The sequence below is a fragment of the Camelus bactrianus genome, chromosome 18 (genome assembly GCF_048773025.1).
Source record: "Camelus bactrianus isolate YW-2024 breed Bactrian camel chromosome 18, ASM4877302v1, whole genome shotgun sequence".
Taxonomy (NCBI): domain Eukaryota; kingdom Metazoa; phylum Chordata; class Mammalia; order Artiodactyla; family Camelidae; genus Camelus; species Camelus bactrianus.
In genome coordinates, this window is record NC_133556.1 from 15126443 (window position 1) to 15150091 (window position 23649).

Genomic DNA, 23649 nt, shown 5'->3' on the forward strand with positions numbered 1-23649 from the left:
TGGAGAATTCTGTGTTGAGGGAGAAGAAAAACAGGGACTCAGATGATGAGGGGCTATAACGTCCCCATGTGAGCCACAGTGTGCCACAAAAAACTACCCATACTCCCTCTCTCCTTAATTTCCCTTTCAGAATATCCTTTTGGGGAGTAAGATAAGACAATGCATGAAGGATTCCTGACAGTATCAAAAACTAAACAAAACAAAAAAAACGGGTAGGGGTGCGAAAAAAAGACTGAGCTATTGGGAAAAACAGATTTGCTTTGCTTTAACCAAACCCAACATATGGGATGACATAAAAAGATCACAATATCCTTTATTTACCAAGCTCCATTGAAAGATGACAGTAATAATAATTGTGAGCACTTGCTGAGTTCTTGTCATGCTCCAGCTGTCTCACATGTGTGGTATCATTTGATTCCCAACTATGTATAAGGTAACACCAGCTGCTGTAACAAACTCCTGAGATGGCAGGGGATTAACACAGTAGCTCATGTAACGGTTCAGGTGATCCTGGTGGGTGGCAGCTCTCCTCTATACAATGACTTGGGGACCAGGCAATTCCCATATTATGTCTCCACCATTTCCTAAGGCCTTGGAGCCTCCTGCATCTAGGCAGAAGAGGAAGGAAAAGGCACACCCGCTTCATCAAAGCCTGCCCCAAGAAGTGCCACACATCCCCCACACTCACATTTTAGAGGCAATAACCAGTCACATGACCCCAGGAATAGCTAGCTGATGCTGGCACGTCTTGGTGGTGGAGATGACAATTATACCCATTTTGCAGATGAGGAAACTGAGACCCAGAGAGTGTCCTTGGGACCTAGAGCTTGTAAGTGGCAGAGCTGAGCCTTGAACTCAAGACTCTGTGAGTCCAAAGCTCTTCCATTTAACCACGGTGGTATTAATTTTAAATGAGCATTTAGGTTCTTCCGGCTGTAAAATTCTTCAGAACAAATTCTTCCCTTCGACTCACCCACAATGGCCCAAATGCCCGCATAAGGTACATCTGGAGGCCACGGTGATGCAGTTGTGATGCCAGACAGCATTTTAGTCTCCTGTATTTCATCCACTTGGAGAAACGATTCTCCCCAGAAAGTTGACCCATATTTTGAACTCCTCCAGAAACCAAGGCATGGTACCATCTGTAAGAGATAAATAAATCAAAATACCATCAGCAGATAAGTGTGTGCCATCTGCTGCCCTGTCAGTTGAACTGGCAGAGGCCTCCGGAGAATTCCAAGGAAGCACTTGCCAAGGCTCGGCCGTCAGCCTGGGTAGCGAGAGGGGAAGCTTCATGCCAGATCTGCTGCCGTTTTTCTCGACTCCTTGCTCCTGGCGCTGAATTCCTTGAATCCAGCCCGGTAAAGGTGTGCGGACATTCGCCCTTGCCAGACAGTTAAAATCGTTTCTTATTGGCCATGTTTCCTGGGGGCCACGACTGTTCTTCTCTGCCCTTCCAGCAAATTGAAAGCTCCTACTGGAGAGAAAACTCACCATGCACCTGTCCAGAGGTTGGGCTCCGTGGATCTGTGTCTCAGAACCAGAGTCAGGCTCAGAACCAGCCATGTCTGGGTCCTGTTGGCTGGGCGTCTCAAAATGCAGCCACAGCCTGATGGAGGCTGATTTCTCCTGCCACATGTGGAGACCTCTTGGAGGGCATCTGAGGCTTCCCTTGGGAAGAATGGATTTTTTTCTAGAACTTGCTTACTCTGCTAAGAGGCAGCACAGAGTAGAGACCAGATGAAAAGGCTCTGTGCTGGGCTGCCTCAGTCTGAATCCTGGCTTCACCACTGGCTGTGTGACCTTACTCTGTCTGTGCCTCAGTTTCTTCCAGTGTAAAAAGGGGGTGGTAGTTTGTAAAGCATGTTGGGCCTAGCCCCTCCCCATGGGGCTCCCTTTCGATGCCCTCTCCCTCCCCTGCAAGCCATGGGAACCTCAACTCCAGCACTGGATGAGATATGAAATTAAGTCACGATCCTCAGACCCGGGATCTGGGGACCCTGCCAAGGACACTGGGCTCCCCAGTGCCCCTTCTTCTTGCTGCCTGTCTTCCCACTGCCAACCAGATCTGGCTCCTGCATCTTCATGCCAAGGGCAACTTGGCCGACCCTCAGTGCTCCCCACACCTTCTGCCAGCCTTGGACTTCTGCCTCTGGCCACCTCCCTGGATTCTGCCTGTGGCCCTGCCAGGCTCCCCCCACCTGCTAAGGCTGAGATGGTATAGTTACAGCCTCCTGCTTCTGACCTGGGAAGACTTCCAGGCTCTCCTTAGGAGGAACGCAGCGTGACTCTAACTTAGGATCCAGGGACAGAATCAAAAATAGCGCTTGTTTACAGAGCCAAGTAGGGGCAGGCATTTTTCTCACCCTCTCATTTTCCTCCTTTTTGCAAGTCTGGAGGGCAGATTTGAAATGACTTTCATTTGACAGCTGAGGAAAAGGCTCAGAGAGGTGAAGTCACTCTCTGAGGTCACAGGGCCAGGAGGAAGTCAGAGGAGGGATTTGAACTCACATCTTGTGGCTTCTGAGCCCAGACACCTCCGTTTGCCTTAAGAGCATCCCCTTTCAAGGAGGCCGCCCTGAGAGCTGTGATGAATGACAGTGGGGGTGTGGGTGTCAGCTCATCAAGCTGATCCCTCGCAGGTGTTGCCTGATTTAAATCCTGACTGAAGACATCTTGTTTCATACCCATTACCTCATTTAGCCCTCAGCAACCCCATAAGGCTGCAATGATCATTCTTTACTGGCCCAAAACCCAACTAAACAAATAAAAACCATTGTTCCCCGGCAGTCCCACAGCTAGTGGGTGGCAGAGCTGGGATTTGAACTCAGGTCCGTGTGAAATCAGAGCTTCCTGCCTGGCCCCTACAGACCCCAGGGCACTCGCCTCCCGTTTGCCTCTGCCGCGGGCTTCTTTCTCAAGGAGAAGGGACCTGGAGCAGGGACCTTGGGGTAAGATTCCTGAACTCAGGAGTGAGTGGTGAGCCGGAGCCGAGGCAGCTGTGACCACCAGCTATATCCGGGGTGGATTTCTGGAAGCCCTGTTTCTGCTGGGGGCTTGAGCGCCAGGCGCTCCCCTTGGTGGCGGGATTGATGCAGCTGCTGACAAACTGAAGATGCTGCGTTAAGGGCAATTTCAGAGCCTTCTTCCCTGCCTGCCCTTAGCTCAGCCAGGTCTGCAGACAGTGGGTCAGAAGGAGTCAGCAGCGAGGGCAGGTCAGGGCCCCTTGGGTTGCATTATTCCCGCGTTGCTAAAAGTCAGCAGCCCCCACAGGGTGATGCCACAGGGTCTAAGAAGAAACGACCTTCCATTTGTCTTTTCTGAGCAAGGGAGCAAACCTTTCAAAAAGACACAAAAAGGTACAAACTTCTGGGATGTGTTTCAAGATAATCCCATGGTGGTGAGGGCTGTGGGTGCAGAGAGACCAGATTGGCTGTGGAGTGGCAGTTTCCAAGCTGGACTGGGGACATGGGATTCTTTATACTAGTGTCTCTGCTTTTGTAAAAGAGGAATTTCCCGTAATACAATGTTTAAAAAAGATATTTCAGAGACACTGTTGATTTGCCAGAGTCCAAACAAACTGGTCTGGCTGTGGAATGTCCTGGGTCTCTGTCTCCCTCTGGACAAGTCAGTCCCTTACATGATGGAAAGAGCTTTGGAAAGACACAGAAAGGGTCCAGATCCTGGTTCTGCTACTTTCTGGCTTTGTAACTTTGGGTAGGTGGCTTTGCCTGTGTGAGCCTCAGTTTTCTCATCTGTAAAATGGGCATGGATACTGACCTCATGCAATTGTGTTGTGTGCCAAGTTCTTAGCATGATGCTTGCCCTGGGCTCTCCTTGGGTCATTGGATCCTGGATCTTAGGCAACAGGACAAAATCTAGCTTCCCCTTGCTGGTGGGGAGATCTGCCATTTACAGCCCAAAGGGGTCCAAGACAGGGGCCAAGCTGTGCCCAAGGTAGAAGGTGACAGTATAATGGGAGATATCGTGGTAAAACACTGGGAATTCAGAGCGGGGAGACATCTCTTCGGGGTGGGGCAGGTGGTTGGTGAACAAGGTAGGGTTCATGTTGGGGGAGCAGGTCAACCATAGGGGAATGGAGGGAGAAAAGATGTTGTGATTGAGAGGTGGGAAAAGGTAGGGTGTAAATCCGAACTAGGGGACATGAAGCAGCAGACAAGGAGGTGAAAGGCGGTCATCAAAGATATCACGACCAGGCTGATCCCCAGGCTCCAAGCCCTCTGTGTTGTGGGAGGTGTGAGGCTGGGAAAGGCTGCTCCTTCCTGCATAATGAAGATGCCTTCCCCCTTCTGTTTGCCTCTTCCCTCTCAGATGGGCCCCAAGATGCTCCAGAGCTCAACTTCCAGTCTCACCTCTGCCTGCAGGTGTGGTGACCACACCTGTAGGATTCTGCAGTCTCCCCAACCCTTGTAATTCTTGATAAAGGCAATTTGTGAAATTCTCTTCATATACTCATTCCACAGTTGTATCCAGACCACCTGTGACTGTCTTAGGCTTTGAGGACACAGCAGCGAAAGAGACACTTGGTGGTCACGGAGCTTCTGTTGTTGCAGAAATGCTGTCTGGGAGCCGTTTAGATGAGCTGTGGAATGTCCTCATTGGGTGCATAGACTCCAAGTGGTCAATACACATGCTTTAATGTTAGAACAGCAGCTCCACAAGGGTGGGCAGTTGCCTTCTGAACGGTGCCTGGCATGTAGTAGGTGCATGAATATAAAGCACTGATACTGGGAATTTAAGAGAAGTACATTTTTAGGGATTGAAATTAATTCAGCCCCCTGCCCCCAACAACATTATTGCGTGATGTGCTTTGGATTCCTAGAAGAGGGATAGAGAGAGAGAGAGAGAGAATCTTATCTGCATTGTTGCATTATTTCAGGGGCAGGACAGCAGAGTGGCCGAGGCCTGAGCTCTGGAATCAGCAGAGCTGGGTTCAAATCCTGACTCTGTCACTTCCTGTCATGCGAGTCCCCAGTCTTTCTGGTCCTTGATTTCCTTATCTGTGAAATGCACACAGTACCTTCAGGGAATGTTAAGATTCAACATGGGCAAAAAGCTTAGACACGATGCCTGGAACAGAGTGGGAGCTTAGGAGACTGTTGCTCTCGTCACATCATCATCATCATCTCCCACCCCAGGGTCAGAGGAAACGTGGGACACAGTTCCCTGCCCCACAAACACTGTTGCTTGAAGGAGTGTCCAGTGCGATAGCCCAAGCTGTTGCTAAAATGACTTACTATTGCTTTTTTAATGTTGAAAATAGATGTTTTGGCTAGTCAGATTGGAGTGTGACTTTCGCCCTGCCTGTCTGGCTGGAATCAGCGGGGGCGCTTTTAAACCCACTCATGCTGACCCGTTAAACCGCAGTGTCTGTGGGTGGGGCCTGGGCTTCCCAGTGCTGAGAACCACTTAGGATCCTTTCCAGCTTTCTAGTTTGGCGGGTCACAGAAGGTATGCTGCCATCAGGTGGCGGTAACATGCCACAACTCCACAATGTAATTGACAAGCCTCCTTGTCAATTACATTGGCACTGAAGTGCTAGTGCACTTATATTCAGTTTTACACCCAAAGGAAATCCCTTGTTAAACATATAAACGTAATAATAATTGACAAAGCTATTATTGTTTTAAGAGCCATTTCAAAGAGCAGTTAGCTAATATGGTACAGTTGATATCGTTCCCACAAATGGTTAGCTAACCTTTATCATGGAACTAAGGATTTGGAGCCAAAAATCCCTCCTGTGGTTGGATTTTAGTTGTTATTCTTGTTAACTACCGAAATATCCAGTCTTCCTTATGTCATCACTATGATTTTTCCTTGAACCTCAGCTTTGCCCTGCACAGGCAGTGTGGGCCAAGTTTGACCATCTATGCTTAGACATCTTCTGTTCAGTCTTACCCATAGACAAGAAATAGAAGCAGAAGAGCCACTTTATTTAGCCCTTGGTGGATTTTCCCTATCTGCACAGAGGTGTGTTCGCAGAGCATTTATTCTAGGACCTAGCAGATCTTTGCAGTGGGAATGACTGGCCGCAGTAGGAAATTCTGACAGAGCAAATGGAAATAGATGGCTGGGAAAAGCTTTAGGGCATGGGGCTTGGAGTCTATGGACCTGGGCTAAGTCCATCACCTACTGGCTGGGTGTCTTGGACACTGAAAGCTCAGAGCCTCAATCTGCTTGTCTCTAAAATGGGGATTCTCAGAGCTACATTTCAGGTTGTTATGGGATTAAAGAGAAAGCAAACACACTTTTACAATAAAAGTACTCCACAAACTAGGAATAGAAGAGAACTTTCTCAATCTGATAAAGAGTGTATATGAAAAGAGTACAGTTAACATCATACTTAATGGCACAAGAATGAATGCTTTCTCCCTAAGATCAAGAACAAGACAAGAATGCCTGCTCTTGCCGTTTGTGTTCAGCATTATACTGGAGGCATGCATGACTGGGACATTGTGCTGTACACCAGAAATTGACACATTGTAACTAACTGTACTTTAATAAAAGAACATTATATTGGAGGTTTTAGCCAGAGCAATTAGGCAAGAAAAAGAAATGAAAGGCATCAAGATTAAAAGGGGAAAAGTGAAACTATATCTATTTGTAGATTACATGATCTTGTATATAGTAAATCCTAAGAATCCTATTATAACTAATAAATGAATTCATTTACTTTGCAGGGTACAAGGTCAGTATACAAAATTAACCTATTTATATACACTAGCAATGAACAATCTGAAAATGAAATTTTAAAAGATTTCATTTACATTAGCATCAAAAAGAATGAAATGCTTAGGAATAAGTATAACAAAAGAAGTGCAAAGCTGATATTCTACAAACTATAAAACATTACGGAAGGAAATTAAAGCAGATCTAAATAAATGGAAAGACATCCCCTGTTCATGGGTTAGAAGACTTAATATTGTTATGATGGCAATGTTTGCCAAATTGATCTACAGATTCAGTGCAACCTCTATCAGAATTCCAAATTTTTTTTTAACAGAAATTGACAAGTTGATCCTAAAATTCATATAGGAATGCAAGGGATTGAGAATAGCCAAAATATTTTTAAAAATGAAAAGCAAAGTTGGAAGACTCACACCTCCCAATTTCAAAACTTACTACAAAGCTACAGTAACCAAAACAGTGTGGTACTGGTATAAGGATAGATACATAGATCAATGAAATAGAACTGAGAGTACAAAATAAACCTTCACATTTACAGTCAACTGATTTTTGACAAGGGTGCCAAGACAATCCAATGGAGAAAGAATAGCCTTTCAACAAATGGGGCTGGGACAATTGGATGTCCACATGAAGAAGAACAAAGTTAGTCCCCTTTTATATACCATACACATAAATCAACTTTAAATGGATAACAGACCTAAAGGTCAGAGTTAAAATTATAAAACTCTTAGAAGAAAGAGTAAGAGTAATTCTTCACGGTCTTGGGTTAGGCAAAGACTTCTTAGATATGACATGAAAGTATAAGCAACAAAAGAATAGTTAGATAAATTGGACGTCATTAAAGTTTAAAACTCTTGCATTCCCAAGGACACCATCAAGAAAGTGGAAAGACTATCCACAGAATGGGAGGGAAGTACAGTTGGCTCTCTGTATCTGCAGATAAACAGCCCATGGATGTGGAGGGCTGGCTGTACCATGCCATTGTGTATAAGGAACTTGATCATTCACAGATTTTGGTATTCAGGAGGAATCCTGGAACCAATACCCTATGGATACTGGGGGTGGACTGTATTTGCAAATCCTCTGTCTGTTGAAGTCCTTGTATGCAGAATATAGTCATCCCTCAGTATCTACGGGAATTGCTTCCAGGACCCCTAGTGCATACCAAAAATCTTCAGATGCTCAAGTCCTTTACATAAAATGGTATAGCATTTGCACATGACCTTTCACATTCTCTGGTATACTTTAAATCATTTCTAGATTACTTATAAAACCTAATACAATGTAAATGCTATGTATCCTTGTCAGTGTGCAGCAAATTCAAGTTTTGCTTTTTGGAAGTTTCTGGATTTTTTTAAAACATAGTTTCATTCTGTGGTTGGTTGAATCTGTAGTTGCAGGACCCATGGTTACAGAGGGCTGACTGTATATAAAGAACTCTTAACAACTAAATGATAAAAGAGAAATAATCCAATTCAAAAGGGGCAAAGGATCTGAATAGACATTTCTCCAAAGATGATATGCAAACAGCTGATAAGCACTTGAAAAGATGTTGAACATCATTAGTCATTAAGGAAATGCAACTCAAAACCACAATGAGATACCATGTCTCACCTGCAAGGTTGCCTATAATAATAATTTTTAAAAAAGCCCAACAATAAACAAGTGTTGACAAAGTTGTGGAGAAATTGGGACCTCATACATTTCTGGTAGGGATGTAAAATGAGGCACCTCCTTTGGAAAACAGTCTAACAGTTCTCAAAAGATTAAACATAGAGCTACCATATGACCCAGCATTTCTACTCCTCGGTATATACCGGAAAGAAATGGAAACTTGTTCACACAAAAACTCATATATGAATGTTCATAAATAGCCAAAATTGGAAATAAACTCAAATGTCCATTAACTGATGAATGGATAAAGAAAATGTGGTCTATACATACAATGGAATATTATTCTCCACCGAAAAAGGAATGAATTACTGACACAGGCTACAACATGGGTGAACTTTGAAAACATGGTGCTCAGTGAAAGAAGCCAGATGCAAGAGGCTATATAGTGTATAATTCCATTTAGGTGAAATGTCCAGAATAAGCAACTCTATAGAGAAGGAAAATAAATTAGTGGTTGCTCAGTGCTGGGGGCATTGGGGGAAGTGGGGATGGACTACTAGTAGGTATGGGGTTTCTTTTTTGAGATGATGAATGTGTTCTAAAATTGGGTGTGGTTGCACAGCCTTGTGAATACACTAGGAATAAACAAAAAACCTTTGACCTGCATACTTTAAATGGGTGAATTGTATGGCATATATCACAATAAAACTGTTAAAGAAAAGGCAAAAAGCCTAGCACGTAAATCTTAAATATTATCAAGGGGCCCAGTTGATGGTGGGAAAACACTGATGTGGGAGCCAGGAGACCTGGTGTCGTAGGGCTGACGTCTCCCTCAGGTCCAGATGGCACACAGCCAAGGGTCCACAGTGCTTTCACAGGCCCATGAAGATGTTTGAATTTCTTTTAGAGTCAGAAGAAAAAAACCTTTTAGGTAAAGAAAAATTTGACATACAACGTTAATATATTCATCTTTTACCAATGTGGTTATAAAATATAATTTTTCATTTAATTTTTTATTTAGGAAGAGGCCCAAAAGGCAGAAGCGCCCGGAGCCCACCGAAGCCTTAATGGGGTCCTGGGTGTTGGTCTGAATTCAGCCATTAAAATTGTCCCTGTCTAGCTTTGAGAAAACCATATTACATAAAGAAAGTTTAAGACAGTGCATTCAAAATCCATCCATCCTTAGCACATTGCCTATTCTCATTTTTCAAAACCCTCTCTTCCAGTTCTTGGCTATCAGCAAACCTCTTTCAGCAGGCTATAGTGTCAGTACCACTGACTTGCTGTGTGGCTCTGGCTGGTCACTCAGCGGCCCTGAACCTTATTTTCTGTAAAGGGAGGAGAAGGTCCTGTATCTTGTGTAGAAGCCTGGGGAGGAAGCAGCATGATGGAACCACTGGAGTGGCATCCACCCACCTGTGGCCTCATGAATCTTTGGAAAGTGTGACATATATAAGAGAGGATCTATTCCTTAGCTCAGCAGTTAAGAGCCTTCGTGATCTGGCTACCACCCTCCTTCTCAGCCTCATCCCCCGCCTCCCCACCTCCGAAACCTGTCTTTGCATTTATATGGGGCTGAAAGGAAGTTCAGGAGCCCAAAGGGGCTTCAAGGGACCTTCTTAGAAAAGAACTTAGAAAGCTTCAAGCAGACACCAGAGTTGAGAATGCTAGAAGCTTCCAGATCCTTTTCACCTCCCCAAACCACATTGGTTTCATTTTGAACCAAAATCTAACTCCTTGCTGGAATCAGCAGTAAGTCCTTGAACCAGGAGTTGTCAGCTCACCATAAAGGTCAGCTAGTGTCTCAGGGACCAGTGAGGTTTAAGTGGGGCTAGGGGTAAAGCAGCAGGGAGTGGTGGAGACTGTGGCAAACTATAGAGCAGGTGTCCTGTCTGAGAAAGGGCCTGGAGGCTGGGTTATGTCTTGCTCTCACTGTGTCCTTGATGGCCAGTGCAGTGCCTGGCATCAAGGAGGCCGGGAGGAAGGAATGAAGAATTGAAGGCATAAGGTTTGGGTGGGAGGCATTCATTCACTCATTCATTCATTTATTCATTCATATACTCCTTCAACAAATACTTATTGAGCACTCATTATGTACCAGGCACTGTTCTAGGTGCTAGGGCCCCAGTGGGAAGAAAGAAGGGGAGAGTCAGGGAAGTGATAGATGGAATATTAAATAGATTAATTAGGAAATGCCTCCCTGAGAAAGTAACATTTGGGGAAGGTGATCAAGGAGAGGAAGGGTAAACCATTTAGCTATATGGGGGAAGAGTGTTCCAGGAAGAAGTGGCAGCATGTGCAAAGGCCCTGAGGCAGGAGTGTGGCTGGCAAGGAGGCCAGTGTGGCTAGAGTGGAGTGATCAAGGGGAAGCTAGTAGGAGATGAGGTCAGGGAGGTGATGGGGGAACAGGTCACACAGGACCTTGTAGACCATGGTGAGGACTTAGGTTCTGACTCTGAGTGAATTGGGAACCATGGCCAAGTTCTGAGCAGAGAAGGGACATCATCTATTTCAGGCTCTAACAGGACCCTTCTGGCGTCTGTGTGGATAAGGGCAGAAACAGGGAGACCTACGCAGAGGCTACTGCAATAATCCAGGGGGGAGATGATGGAGGCTGGGACCAGGGGAGGTGGTGAGAAGTGGTTGGATTCTAGATGTATTAGGAAGTGAAGCCGCAGCTCCAATGAGGAGGTATGAGAGAAAGAGAGAAACCAAGGATAACGCCAAGTTTCTAGCCAGAGCACCTGGGAGGACCAAGGTACCATTTTCTGAGCTGGAGATGAATTGAAGATGTGACACCTACCCTCGTGGGGCTTTCAGCTTGTGGACTGTCCATCCTAGAATCACACACAAAGTGATAACATCAGAAAGTGACCGGTGCCCCACAGGAGGAGGCCAAGATGCTGTGAGAGCTTATCTTAGGGAGGAAGTGTGTTCCCAGTGAGGGGACCTTGGGGTGGGAGGGAACGCGAGGACTATAGGAGCTGAGAGGAGGGGAGGGGAGGAGGTGCGGGAAGTGGGTGTGGATGGAGAGGCCGGTGGAGGCCAGTCCTGCGTCCCACAAAGGAATTTGGGCTTTATTCTTTGGGATAAAGGGTTTTGTGCAGGAGTGTGTGCACTTGTGTGTGTATGTGTGTGAGTTTGTTTGATGTGATCAGAGCTATGTGTTTTGAAAATCTCTGTCTGCAGTGTGGAGAGTGGATTGGACAGAGACCAGAGTGGAGGCCCGGGGAGCCCAGTGATGGTTACTGCCTTCGTCCTGCTGGGCCTGGATGGGGTAGAGGCCGTGGAAAGGGACGGAGGGCTTTGAGGGGGTGGGAGGGACAGGACTGGATGATTGGACTGGAAGATGAGATAGGAGGCAGCATCACGGGCTGCCGTGCAGCTGAGTTTGCAGGTTTGGCATCCACGTTCCTCAGGACGTTGGCTTTCTGGGAATGAGGGTTAGAGAAGGATGCAGCTCGGGGTTAGAGTTGCGTAAGTACTGGGTCTTGCGCCGTTCCACACAGGGCTTGTGGGAGGGGGCGAGGTGAAAACCTGAAAGCTCTCATTTCCTTTCATATTCTGAAAACCTTTCTTTCTTTCTTTCTTTTTTTTTTTTTAAGGTGAAAAATGTCGCAGCTTCATTGATCTGGCCCCAGCATCAGAGAAAGGTAGGTGTGGCCCCAACTCAGGTGTCTCCAGGGACACTTCCCTGCCCAGGTGGCTTCTTGCATCCCTGGGAGAGCCTGTCTTTCAGCATCCCTGGGTGATGGCACCCAGAGGGCCAGAATCCTGTTGCAAAGTTGCAGATCAGTGCAGTGGGAGAGGCAGGTGGAGGGAGATCACCTTGCCCTCCTTCCCCCCATGCCAGTGGGGATGGTCCTGAGGGTCATTGCACTTCCGTTATTCCAGTGCATGTTGGGACTTTGGGGGAGGCAGGATGGCTGTACGGAAGTGGGGTCAAGGCAAGACCAGTGTTGGGGGCCTATGGTGTAGGATTTGGCCTTAGGGGAAGGAAGCCAGATGTTCTGTCTCTGTCATCTCACAGATGTGGGGAGGTCCAGCCTGAATGGAAACTGCCATTCAGAGAGGAATCATTGCCCTGTGATCCTCAGACAGGATGACCAGGAGTGGGGCACAGCTTGGGTAGGGGGTGGAGCAGTCAGATTTAGGTTTAGCTGCAAGTAATGGTGACCTCAAATAACTGGCTTCAATGGAGAAGTGTGTTTTATTGCTTTTGTGAATGTTTGAAATCAGGGTGGCTCTGCTATATGAGGTTCTCAAGAACCCAACCCCTGGGGCCCCTTTCCATCATCCCTATGTCCTTTGTCCTCATGGTCTAAGATGGTGGCTAGACCTCCAGCTGTCACATCTGCATTCCAGGCAACAGGATGGAGGCAAGGCAAAGAAAAAAGGGCAAAGCTTGCATGTCAACTCTTAGGTTCCCAGAATTTGCCCGGCGACACTTGCTTGTCTAACCTTGACCAGAGCTTGATCACACCTGCAAGGGAAGCTGGGAAATGAGGTCTTTATCTTGGCAACCATATGCTCAGCTGAAAGGCAGGGGTTTTATCATTACCCGCAGGAGAATGGATACTGGAGGATGTGCTCCCACAGGAGCACAGGGCGTGGCCACCTCCCTCCCCCCCCCCCCCCGCCTACCCTGTGCCACCAAGGAGAGTGGCCGCCAAGAGAGAACGGGTGTGCAGATCTCTTCAAACAGCCTGGAGATTAGGACAGGGCTCTCGTCCTAGGAGCTGGGATGGGGAAACGGAGCAGGAGCTCAGTCCTATAAACTGTCCCAGCATGGGGGGCCTTGGCGGGCATGGCTGCAGGAAAAGTCTTAAGTCCAGGGCATGTGGCTGAGCTTTGCAGGTTCCCTGCACTATCAGGAGGTTAAAGAACCTGGAAGGCCAGGTCTCTGATCCCTTCCAGGCGTTGGCAGAGGGACGGTGGGCAAGGGGGCCGTGTGTCATGGCGGCTGGTGACATTCCTGTCTTGCATATACTGTCTCCTTGGAGTGCTCCAGCCAAGTGGCAGCTGGTGAGACTGATGGACACATGACAGGGAGCCCACGGTACCCCCTCCACTGAGCAAGCCTTTGGCAGTGGGCACTACCTCCCCGGTTTCCTCTGCTTCCCAGTGATGGTGCCTGTTCAGTCGCTACCTGTGACCATCCTTGAAGGTTCGGGCTGAGCAACTCAGGCCACAGCTTCCAAACTAACTTCTGCAGAAAATACTGTAATTACTGCTGCTAATAAATGGCTGATCTTTATCGAGCAGATACAGTGTGCCAGCACTGGGCCAAGCACTCGTCATGTATTAACTGAGAAATGTCCCCCCTCAACCTTGTGAGGAAGAGGCTGACATTCTCACTCCACTTGACAGATGTGGAAACTGAGGCTTAGAGATGATAAGCCACTTAGGTCTCACATCTCACGAGGGGCAGAGCCCATGCTCCGTACCTCTCCGTTGTGCTGCGTCGTAGAAGCACACGTGCAGGCAGCCCTCTCTGATGCTCATCCCACAGTCCCCAAGGCTTGGGGTTCCTGGGTCACCTCTGCTCCAAATCTGGCTTCCAGGAAGCGGGCCTGGGTGTGCACACGTAAACCTGAGTACACGTCTGGTTGAGGGTAAGGATATGCCTGCACGGGTGGGTGCTGTTGTGAGGGTGTGCATGTGTCATGTGTGTGCACGCCTGCGCACTGGTGGGGGAGTGTGGCGTGGAGGCGTGTACACGTGTGTGCACCTCTGCCTGTGTGTCCACGTACAGTGGCAGGTGGGTTGCCCATGCCTCTTCCCAGAGGCATCAGACCTTTATTCCCGCTTCTTTTATGAGGACCAAGGGCCCCAGAGAGGTTGTATCTTTGTTTTATTGGCCTCGTGATTTTACTTTCAGGGCTTGGTGGCCACACCGAGGACTTTCTGGCTATGTGTATAAAAATGTTTGTAAGGAGGCCGAGTGGGCTGGCTTGGCAGAACAGTTTTCATGGACTTACTGCCTCTCAAGCACTGATGTTCTCTCTTGGGTCCAGGGGGTTTGGTGGTGGCAGCTCTGTGGCCTGTCCCCGAACCTCCCAGCCCTGTCCTCCCAGGGGCACCTGTGGATCCAGCCGTGTGCTCGCAGAGTCGAGTCCTCTCCACGCTGATGGTCCATTTCACAGATGAGGAGCCCAAGCTGCAGGGATGGAGGGACTTGTTCAGGGTCACACAGGGAGTCTGGGGCGATGCTGGAGCCCAGGTGTGTTCTCTCTCAGAGAACACTCTTCTCCAGATTCTCGCCACATCTGCCCCCCTCCCATGACTTCCCTCCTGCTCCGCAAAATCTGATCATAATAATTAATGTTAGTTGACACTAACGCAAACTGGCTTTCATGTAGTGCTTACCACATGCCAGGTAGTGTTATGAGAACTTTCACCTGTTGGCTTATTTAATCCTCTTTTTACAGATGAGGCAACTGAGGGCCAGAGAGTTAATGGATTTGTCCAAGGTCAGACAGTTAGGATGCTGGGATTTAACCTGGGATAACCTGAGTGGTTTGTCCCTTAAATGCCTGGTTCTTTCGCTGGAAAGCTAGGCCTTCTGAGCTTCTGTATATGTGAGTGTATGTGTGTGTGTGTGTGTGTGGTTGCAGGTCAGTGTGTGTATGTACAGTGAGCAGTGCTGCTGTGGAGTGTGTGCACATGTGCTTACACGCTGATGGGCGAGCACATGTGAGTGGGGGGCATGTGCATGTGTGCACTTGGCAATGTGCGTGTGTGAAGGTGTGTGCAGGCATGGATGTGTGTGTGCGTGCATGTGTGTGCATCCCTGGGTACTTGGGGAGACTCCTCTTCCCTCCTTCCCCAAGACCCCTGAGCTGAGTTCAGGGCATCCTCAGGCCCATGCTCCCTTCCCTTCTTAACCTCCTTCCCCCCAGCAAACCATAGTCATGCTTTCAAGGCCCTTCCCCAGTGGCCCCCGTCTTGCCATTTTCTCCTATACCCTCCTGTCCTTTCCTCCCCTCACTTCTCCCCTGGCAAAATATGTGTCTGTCATCAGTGTTTTTACCGTGACACATTTTTGTTAGTTAGTTCTCTGATCATTCTAGCTTTAAAGGTGTTTCACATGGGAAATACCTTTTCATTTTACGCTAGCCTGAGCCACCTCCATTTTTCATCTGGGTTCCTGCCACAGTCTCTTAACTGGTTACCTCCTTCTGTCTTTGTCTCCTGATTCACTGGTAGCCAGGATGATCTTTTTAAAGCATAAATCATCTCATGTGCCTCCCTGTTTAAAACCCTCCCTTGGCACCCATCTCGCTCAGAGTAAAAGTCAGTGTCCTCATCGTGGCCTGTAAGCGCTGTGGGATCTGGCCCTGTACCTCTGGGATCTCATCTCCTATAATCTCTCCTCCTTCACCACGCTCCAGGTCTCCAGAATCCTTACTGTTGCTTGAATCAGCCAAACTAAGTGTTTACCTCAGGACCTTTTCACGTGCGACTTCCCGTTCCTGGAACACTGTTCGCTCAGCTATCTGCACAGCTGGTCGCTTCTCATGACTCAAATGTCACATCTTCTGAGAAGCCTTCCTTGAACATCCTTAGTGCAGCCGTTCCTCCCACCAAGTCCTTTTCCACTCCTTTCACTGTTTAGTTGTCTTTACATCATGTATTACAACCTGAAATGTTTTCAATGCTTCTTGGATTAATGATGGTTTCCCCCAACAAACTGTGAGCTCCACGAGGGCAGGGACTTTGTCTTGTTTCTGACTCACTGAATTCCTCGTGTCCAAAGCGATGCCTGGCACTGAGAGGTGCTCCACAGTAACTGTTGGATTCATGAAAAATGAACATTGATTTTTAACTGTATACACACTTGTTATAAGAATTATAACGATCCTTAAATGTGTAAGTGAGAAATGAAAATCTTGTAAGTCTTATAAGCCCACCCTTAGATATTCACTGGTAATGGTTTGGTTTATTAGTTCTTGAAGATAAATATGGATAATAGCTAGTTAGTTAGCTAGCTAGCTAAATACATATGTATACGTAGATACACACACACATGTATACACTTATACACATATATAAAATCATGGATGGCTTTTTATATCAATACATAGAGCTCACCTTCATCTTTTGGGACCACTGTGCAATAGCCCATCACGCAGAGACAATTTATTTAACCAAGCCCCATAGCTGGACATTCAGATTATGCCCCCGCTGCACTTTGAGCATCTTGCGTCATAGCTGGATAATAGCAGCCTGTACACATATCTTTCTCCCTCACAAGATCAGGGCCCTCCGAGGGGAGCAGTGGTTTCTTATTTACCTCTGGGCCTCCAGGGCCCAGCCCAGCACTGAAACCCCACTGGCAGAGCAGAGTAATAAGTTCTCCAACAAAGATCTGCCCAGCAGGCCATGGGAAGCAGAGGAGGAGGAATGAATTAAAGATGCTTGAGCAATTTATGAAGATGAAATGTGCAATTGCAGATAAATAGCAACGTCTGTGTGTTGTGAACTTGATACTGAAAATGCAGAGGAAAAGCTTCTCATGCTTCCTTGACTTCCTCTTCAAGGCTTCCCTTGTCTCTCAAAATCTTACTCTCTTATTCCCTGGGGCCAGGTTCTCCTACCAAATAATTACAACCAACTGGATAATCTTCAGACATAGTGTACCGGTCAGCAATAGCCACTATAATGCTGTGTAACAAGCCATCCCAAAACTCAGTGGCATTTGAAATTTATTTTTTTTTGCTCACATGTCTGTGAGTTGACTTAGGCTTAGCTGCTGTAGGCTGTCTCATTTCCAAGATGTAGACTGGGCTCAAGTCTGCTCCTTATGTATTCCTTTTGGGGGCCAGGTAGAAGGGACAAAAATACAAGATGGATAACTGCACAAGCACATTTAAAACCTTTGCTTGCATCATATCTGCTAACATCCTGTTGGCTAAAGCAAGTCATGTGGTTTCAGCCAACATTGATGGGGCAAAAAGCACACAACCCACATGGAGATATGGGGTGGAGTGGGACTGAATATTTGCTGAGCAATAATCTAATCTACTGCACCTGGGCCTGACCACAAGCATTAAGGATAGCTGGCAGCTGGTTGTGCTGGATCTGGCCCAGCTGGATTTCTGTGTGTATGTATGTGGGGGACTCATTAATTTGCTTATCAAGGTCTCCCCTGGTCATTGTCATCCACAAGTCATTTATTTCTCCAAAAGCGACCTAAATATTTGGGGGAGGTAACACCCATTCATTTCCTTGCCAAAGAGTTGAGCAGCCTCTGCCTGCCAGCCATCTGCTCACATGCCTTTCAATTTGACAAACATTTCCTGAGCACCTACTAAGATCCCAGCTCTGGGCTAGGCATGCAGGGTGCAGAGATGAATGAGGTCAAAGTCCCTGCCCAATAGGAGGGGGAGAGAGCTGAGTAAATGGTTATCAGGCATCTTGGAAGGGCCCCATCATCCACTGCAGAAGGCTGAGGATCCCACCTTGGAGGGTCCGTGAGGATGTTTGACTTTTCTGCCCTTTGTTATGTTAATTGGACTCCCCAGTAGGGATCTATCCCAGGTCGTTTGTCAAGGTGCGATATGGGGAAAGTTCTCAGTTCCTAAACCCCAGGTTGGATGGAGCTTACCCTCAAGGGTGGGTGGGTTCCCACTGTGAATGAATGAATGAAGAAAGAAGGAAGGAATTGAGACTCTCCTGCTTTGTATTTGCCATCAAGGCTGCACTGGTCACCTCTACCTGCAGTTCCCCAACGCCCATCAACCCACACAGTGGAGTGCTGTGTGCAGCACGCAGTACAACTGCTCTGGGCGTGGTTGTTGAGTGAATGAAGCCAGATTCAAAAGAATACATAGTATGTGATTCCATGTATATAAAACTGGAAAGCAGGCAAAAGGAATCTGTCCTGTTAGAAGTCAGGACAGTTGCCCTTGAAGAGCAGATGTGACTGGAAGGGAGCAGTGGAAGGCTCTGGCAGGGGGCGACGTTCTGTTTCTTAATCTGGGTGCTAGTTACACGGATGTGTTCAGTTTAAGAAAGTTCATCAAGCTGTACATTTGTGATAAATGCACTTTTCTGTATATGAGATACTTCCATAAAAAGTAAAACAAAAATTCCTCACACTGAATTCTAAATTATCTTTCTAAAATGAAAATCCAGCTTTGTCAGGCTCCTGCTTAAAACCGTCTCCTGGCTCCCAAATGTACACCATGTAACATGGCGTTTGTGGCCCTTCATGATCTAGTGTGTGTCCAATTTTCCACTTCACCTCCTGCAATCCTTGACATGGACCTTGTGCCCCTGCCCTGTCCCCTCCCTTGGGTACGTCTCCCCCAAATTCTCCATCATCTCTCATGCCTCTGTGCCTTTGCATATTCTCTTCCCTCTGCCTACCTGCCTCTTGTTTGCTTTGAAAACTTCTATTTATCCTTCAAAACCCAGCTTAGACATAACCTTTCCTGAAAAGCCATCCCAGAGGTACCCACAGTGACTGGTCTTATTAGCACCCATTACAGTGCCTTGAGATGATCTCCTCCACCAGGTTGGACACTCCTGAGGACAGGCACTGAATCTGGTTCTTCCAGGAGCTCCCGTGCCCCATAAGGGATTGGCACACAGCAAGAATTTAATAAAGGTTTGTTGAATGAAGGAAGGAAGGAACAGGGGCCATGCTATAGATGCTGGGTGGCCCATTTGGGTTTGGAAACCTGGATCCCGACTCCAGAAGCCATGGTCTCCTTTGTCCCTCCTGGGCTGAGCTGTGTTTGAAGTCATCCTTGCTCCCTGCCCCTGTTTCCCAGTGAGCTGGGATTTCTGGCAGCCACCAGCTGGCAATTTTTGTGAAACAATCTCCAAAGCTTGTAGATTTCATTTGTTTAATATTTCAGGGATGTGTAACAACGTGGTGGCTCCACGGCCACAATCCCAAGCCTTCCGTGAGTCATTTCTCACTTGAGTTCCTATAATAGTCTCTTGTTGGTTCCCTCAACCTCTCTGTTCTCCATCTGCAATCGATTTACAATTCTGCTGCTCACTTAATTTATTTAGTGCATTTTATTGATTTATGTCATAGAACTGAAACGTGCATAGTGCAGAACATGCTGAATAGGGAAGGGAGAAGGGAACCAGCTTCTACAGCTGTCCAGACTTGACATCGGGGCTGCAAGCGGGTCAGCCTGCTGGCTTTAGTCCGAACGTGCTGTGTAGCTGGCGCATCCTTGTGCCTGTGCACTTATCCTGGGAGATCTTTCCATGCTGGCTGCCTGGGGAACTCTGCCACCTTCATGAGCCAGCAAAGGGCCTGCTTCTAAGTCCTCTCTTGCCCCCCAGTCTGAGTTAGTTACACCCCTGTTCTGTGCTCCCAGGTCACCAAGTACATGCCTGTGGTCCAGGGTCTGAGAAAATGGGGACTCTGATTCTTTCATCCCAATGAGACAGACACTTCAGGATGCAAAGAGGCAGGAGACCAGCCTAAGTGGTCCACACGTCTGTTAGTCCCTCTCGCTTGCAATTCCCAGACGACATGGAGCTAGCTAATTCCTGCAGCCCTCTGACCATGGGGTGTGTGTGTGTGTGTGTGTGTGTGTGGTGAGGGGAATCATCCATTGTCTGAATGGCCCTGATCCTTCTGTGGAGGCAGCAGAGCTCTGGAATCCTCCTACAGAAGGAGATCATTTCCTGGCCATTCTCAGTAAATTCACAACACAGGCTGCCTCACCTGGTGCCATTTAATTCTTGGAGGCAGGGCAGGCTGCAGCCTGGCTTTCAGGTAAGGGCTGCAGGGACCTTTGTCCACCTGGTCTCAGGCCAGTGGTGCCTGAGCATCCCTTGCTGCCAGGCTGTATGCCAGGAGCTGGGACAGCGAGGAGAACCTCCCACAGCTTCTGATCTTGAGGAATCTTCTAGGTGGGGAGACACCCAAGGAGGCAGAGAGTCACATCTGTGACTCAGGGACCCAGAAGGGGTGGCCAGAGGACTGTGGAAGGAATGATGGCAGTCTGGGAAGGCTGTGTGTGTGTGTGAGGGGTGCCATGTGGGGAGGGTCCTGAAGGATGAGCGACATTCCTTCTAGTGCACAAGAGGCACGGGGGTGGGGGTCATTCCTGGTAGAGTGAATGGCATGTTTGAAGGAGGAAGACCCAGTGTCCTTGTGCTGGGCATGTGTCAGATGCACAATAGACATTTGCTGAATGTCTGAAAAGTGGAAGATAGAGCCCAGAGACGTTAAGTGCCTTGCTCAAGGTCACACAGCAAATTTAGGTTAGAGTCAGGCTCACCCTCTAGATTCCTGAGGTCTTTTAATCAGCTTCCTGCCCACCCTGCCAGCCCCACCCATCCTTTCTCATCTCACCCCTCCTTCCACCCATTCCTCCAGTTTCATTTTCTCTGGTATCACACCCAGTCCTCCCACCTCCCTCATTCTGAACTGCTGGTTCTGCGACTTTAGTTCTGAAATTCTGGATTCCTCTAATTACGTGCGCTTATTAAAAGTGATTAAATCCCTGTGCCTGGTGGAGGACTGCTCCCCGAGATCACAACATCCAATAATTGCTTTAGTTGCTCTAATTCCAATTATTCAAGATTATCTTTCCAGGTAATTAGGTGTCTGGGTAGTCTCGCCTGTTCACTCTCTCCGAGAGCATCATATTAACCCCAGACAGTGACCAGCTTTCATGTTTCATAATTGGAAACAGTTTCTCCATGGTGAGAAGACTCTGTTAAGTGTAAACAGTGGTAATTTACATTTCTAAATGACGCCTCGATTTTATCATACACTTTGGTGTGAGAAATTAGCTCAGACACTTAAATCTAGCCCTTTGCCCATCCGAGCAGAGGTTTCAGCAGTGTTGGGGGAAATAGGGCTTGCTGAACTGCACGGGGTTGGAAGAATTTGAAGGATGGCTCCTTCATACATCCCAAGAAAGTCTTTCTATGGGCTGGTTCCTTCTGGATCTCTGCCTGAATGAGAGGCCTTGGAATGGAATTTGCAATAAGACCCTTCCATTTGGCCCAGGCCTTGAATTCACATAGGGCCTTCACTTTAGACAAATGATGATTCCTTCGAATGAAGTTATATAGTCAAGGCCACCATGTACGGTTGTGTAGGTTACCCACTGTGCAGCTCCAGGGGTCATGATTCATCTATGTGAATGGCATAGGATTGGGCAGTGCACATCCTGTACAACTGTATGCAGGGGCCCGGGATACACAGACAGAGTTAAAAGAAGATAACGTTCAACATATAAGTCTATACCTGCACCTGACTGCTGAACCACACTGCCTGTGATGAACAGCGAATTTATAATCCTACTTTGTCATGTTTCTTTTTTCACTGATGTGATTTTATCGACATAACACACAAAGAGTGAAATGCGCAGGGTTTAAATGTATACAGTTCAGTAAGTTTCAAGAGATGCATACATCCGTGTCACCCACATCCCTGCCAAGATACAGAACCAGGGCCAGCTTTGTGGGCATGTGACCCTGCAGTCACACAGGGCACCTTGAATAGCAGGGCCCTACATTTGGTTTAATGCAGTATTGTAACTGTTTTGAGATTCTTAATAATTCTTTGACAAGAGGTCCTGAATTTTCATTTTGCACTGCCTTCCCACCTGCGATGACACCTGTGACCCTCTAACTTCCAAGAAAAGGGTCCAGCCATCATGCATGACTGTCAAGTGGAAAGGGCTCAGAGAGCTGGTCTCACCTGCTCCATTTTGCAGATAAGAATACTGAGGCCCTAAGAAAAAACTCTTCTTGGCTGTCATGGCCTGAGTACAGGCAGACCTTGGATATGTTGCGGGTTTAGTCTTGCAGACCACTGCAAGAAAGCAAATATCACAATAAAGCGAGTCACATAAATTGTTTGGTTTCCCAGTGGGTAGAAAAGTTATGTTTACACAATACTGCAACTGCAGTCTATTAAGTGTGCAATAGCATTATGTCTGAAAAACAATGTACATACCTTAATTTAAAAATACTTTATTGGGAAAAAATGCTAACCATCATCTGACAACGTAGGGTTGCCACAAATCTTCAATTTGTTAAAAAACGCAGTATCTGCAAATAACAATAAAATGAAGTGTGCCTGTGTAGTGAGTATGCCTCCTGCATACCAGTCCCTAAGACGCGGGGTCCCCACTCTGGGGCAGTACAGGGAGCACTTATAGAGCTTCTGCTGCCTATCAGTCCCCTTTCAGGCATCTTCCCCCATCATTTACTCTCTGGAACAGCCCTCAAAATGGGTATTATTTTTATCCCCCTTTTCCGATCAGGCAGCTGAAGCTCAGGTTGAGAAATTTGCTCCCAGTCCAGGGAGTGGCAGAGCTGGGATTTAAACCCAGAACTGAGTGCAGTGTTAGTGCAGAGCACGGGCTCTGGATTCAGATCCGAACTCTGCCTTATTCACTGTGGGAATGCAGACATGCTTCTCGTTCTCTTTGTGCCTCAGTTTCTTCATCTGTGAAACGGGAACAGCCACATCCACTTTATGGGATTCTTTTGAGAATCGACTTGAATAATCTATGTGAGAGGTTAGCTCAATCAACACCAGCCTGAATATTTCCCCCATCTCCTCTGTGCAGCCCAGCCAGCTAGAAAGCTAACTTGGAAAGTAACTCAATTTAAGTTTATTTCTACTCAACTAACCTTTATTGAATAATGCACAGAATTCCATTCACTGCTAAATACTTCCACACTCCTTGTTTCATTTAGTTCTTTTGAGAGCTCTTTGAGGACGTGCGATTACCTCTGGTTTACACCCAAGGGAGCAGACTCAGAGTTGAGCTACTTGCCTGAGGTCACACAGCAACGCGATGCCTCCCATCAGCCCCGTGCTATTTCTGCCACACCTCATGGGTCTTTCCACCCTGCCTGGTGCCTCCTGGCCTCTTCTGCTCCTCAGGTCCAGGAAATTCTTTTGTTTGTTTTGCTATGTGTTCTGACTGAGCCAGGCGGCCTCATTGACTCACAGCTGTCGGGGGCTGCGTGGAGCAGAGGGAGGTGGCAGCTGAGGGGAGCCGCGGCTGCTCCTGCTCGTGGCACCCTCTGCTCCTCACGCGTCACATCTGCTGGCTCCTGCAGACTCGTCATTTGCAACCATCTGCTGGGCTCCCTGGAGGCGCTGTGAAGTCTAGGATGTGACACAGAATCCCCCAAACACACTGCCTTTAGTCTGTGTGAGGAGCAGAGGGGGTTTCAGCCCCTGGGACCTTCTCCACGCCTCACCCGCTAGGAACAACGGACTCAGGAGAGAAGCCCTTGCAGCAGGAATGTCCCTGGAGCGCTGAAGCCCCCACCCTGATTTGCTGCCCAAATTGGCTCCTGCAGGCCTGACTCAAGTTT

The 23649-nt window shown here is 47.5% G+C and overlaps 1 protein-coding gene across 4 annotated transcripts in view; it reads left to right on the plus strand.

Annotated features, from left to right (window-relative positions):
* Positions 1 to 23649, plus strand: part of GSG1L (GSG1 like) — a 185918-nt gene that overhangs the window by 53215 nt on the left and 109054 nt on the right. For all 4 annotated transcript variants that reach the window (XM_074346156.1, XM_074346153.1, XM_074346155.1 and 1 more), the window contains one exon: positions 11928 to 11975. In XM_074346156.1, coding sequence (XP_074202257.1) covers positions 11928 to 11975 — 48 coding nt within the window. The remainder of the gene's footprint in view (positions 1 to 11927; positions 11976 to 23649) is intronic.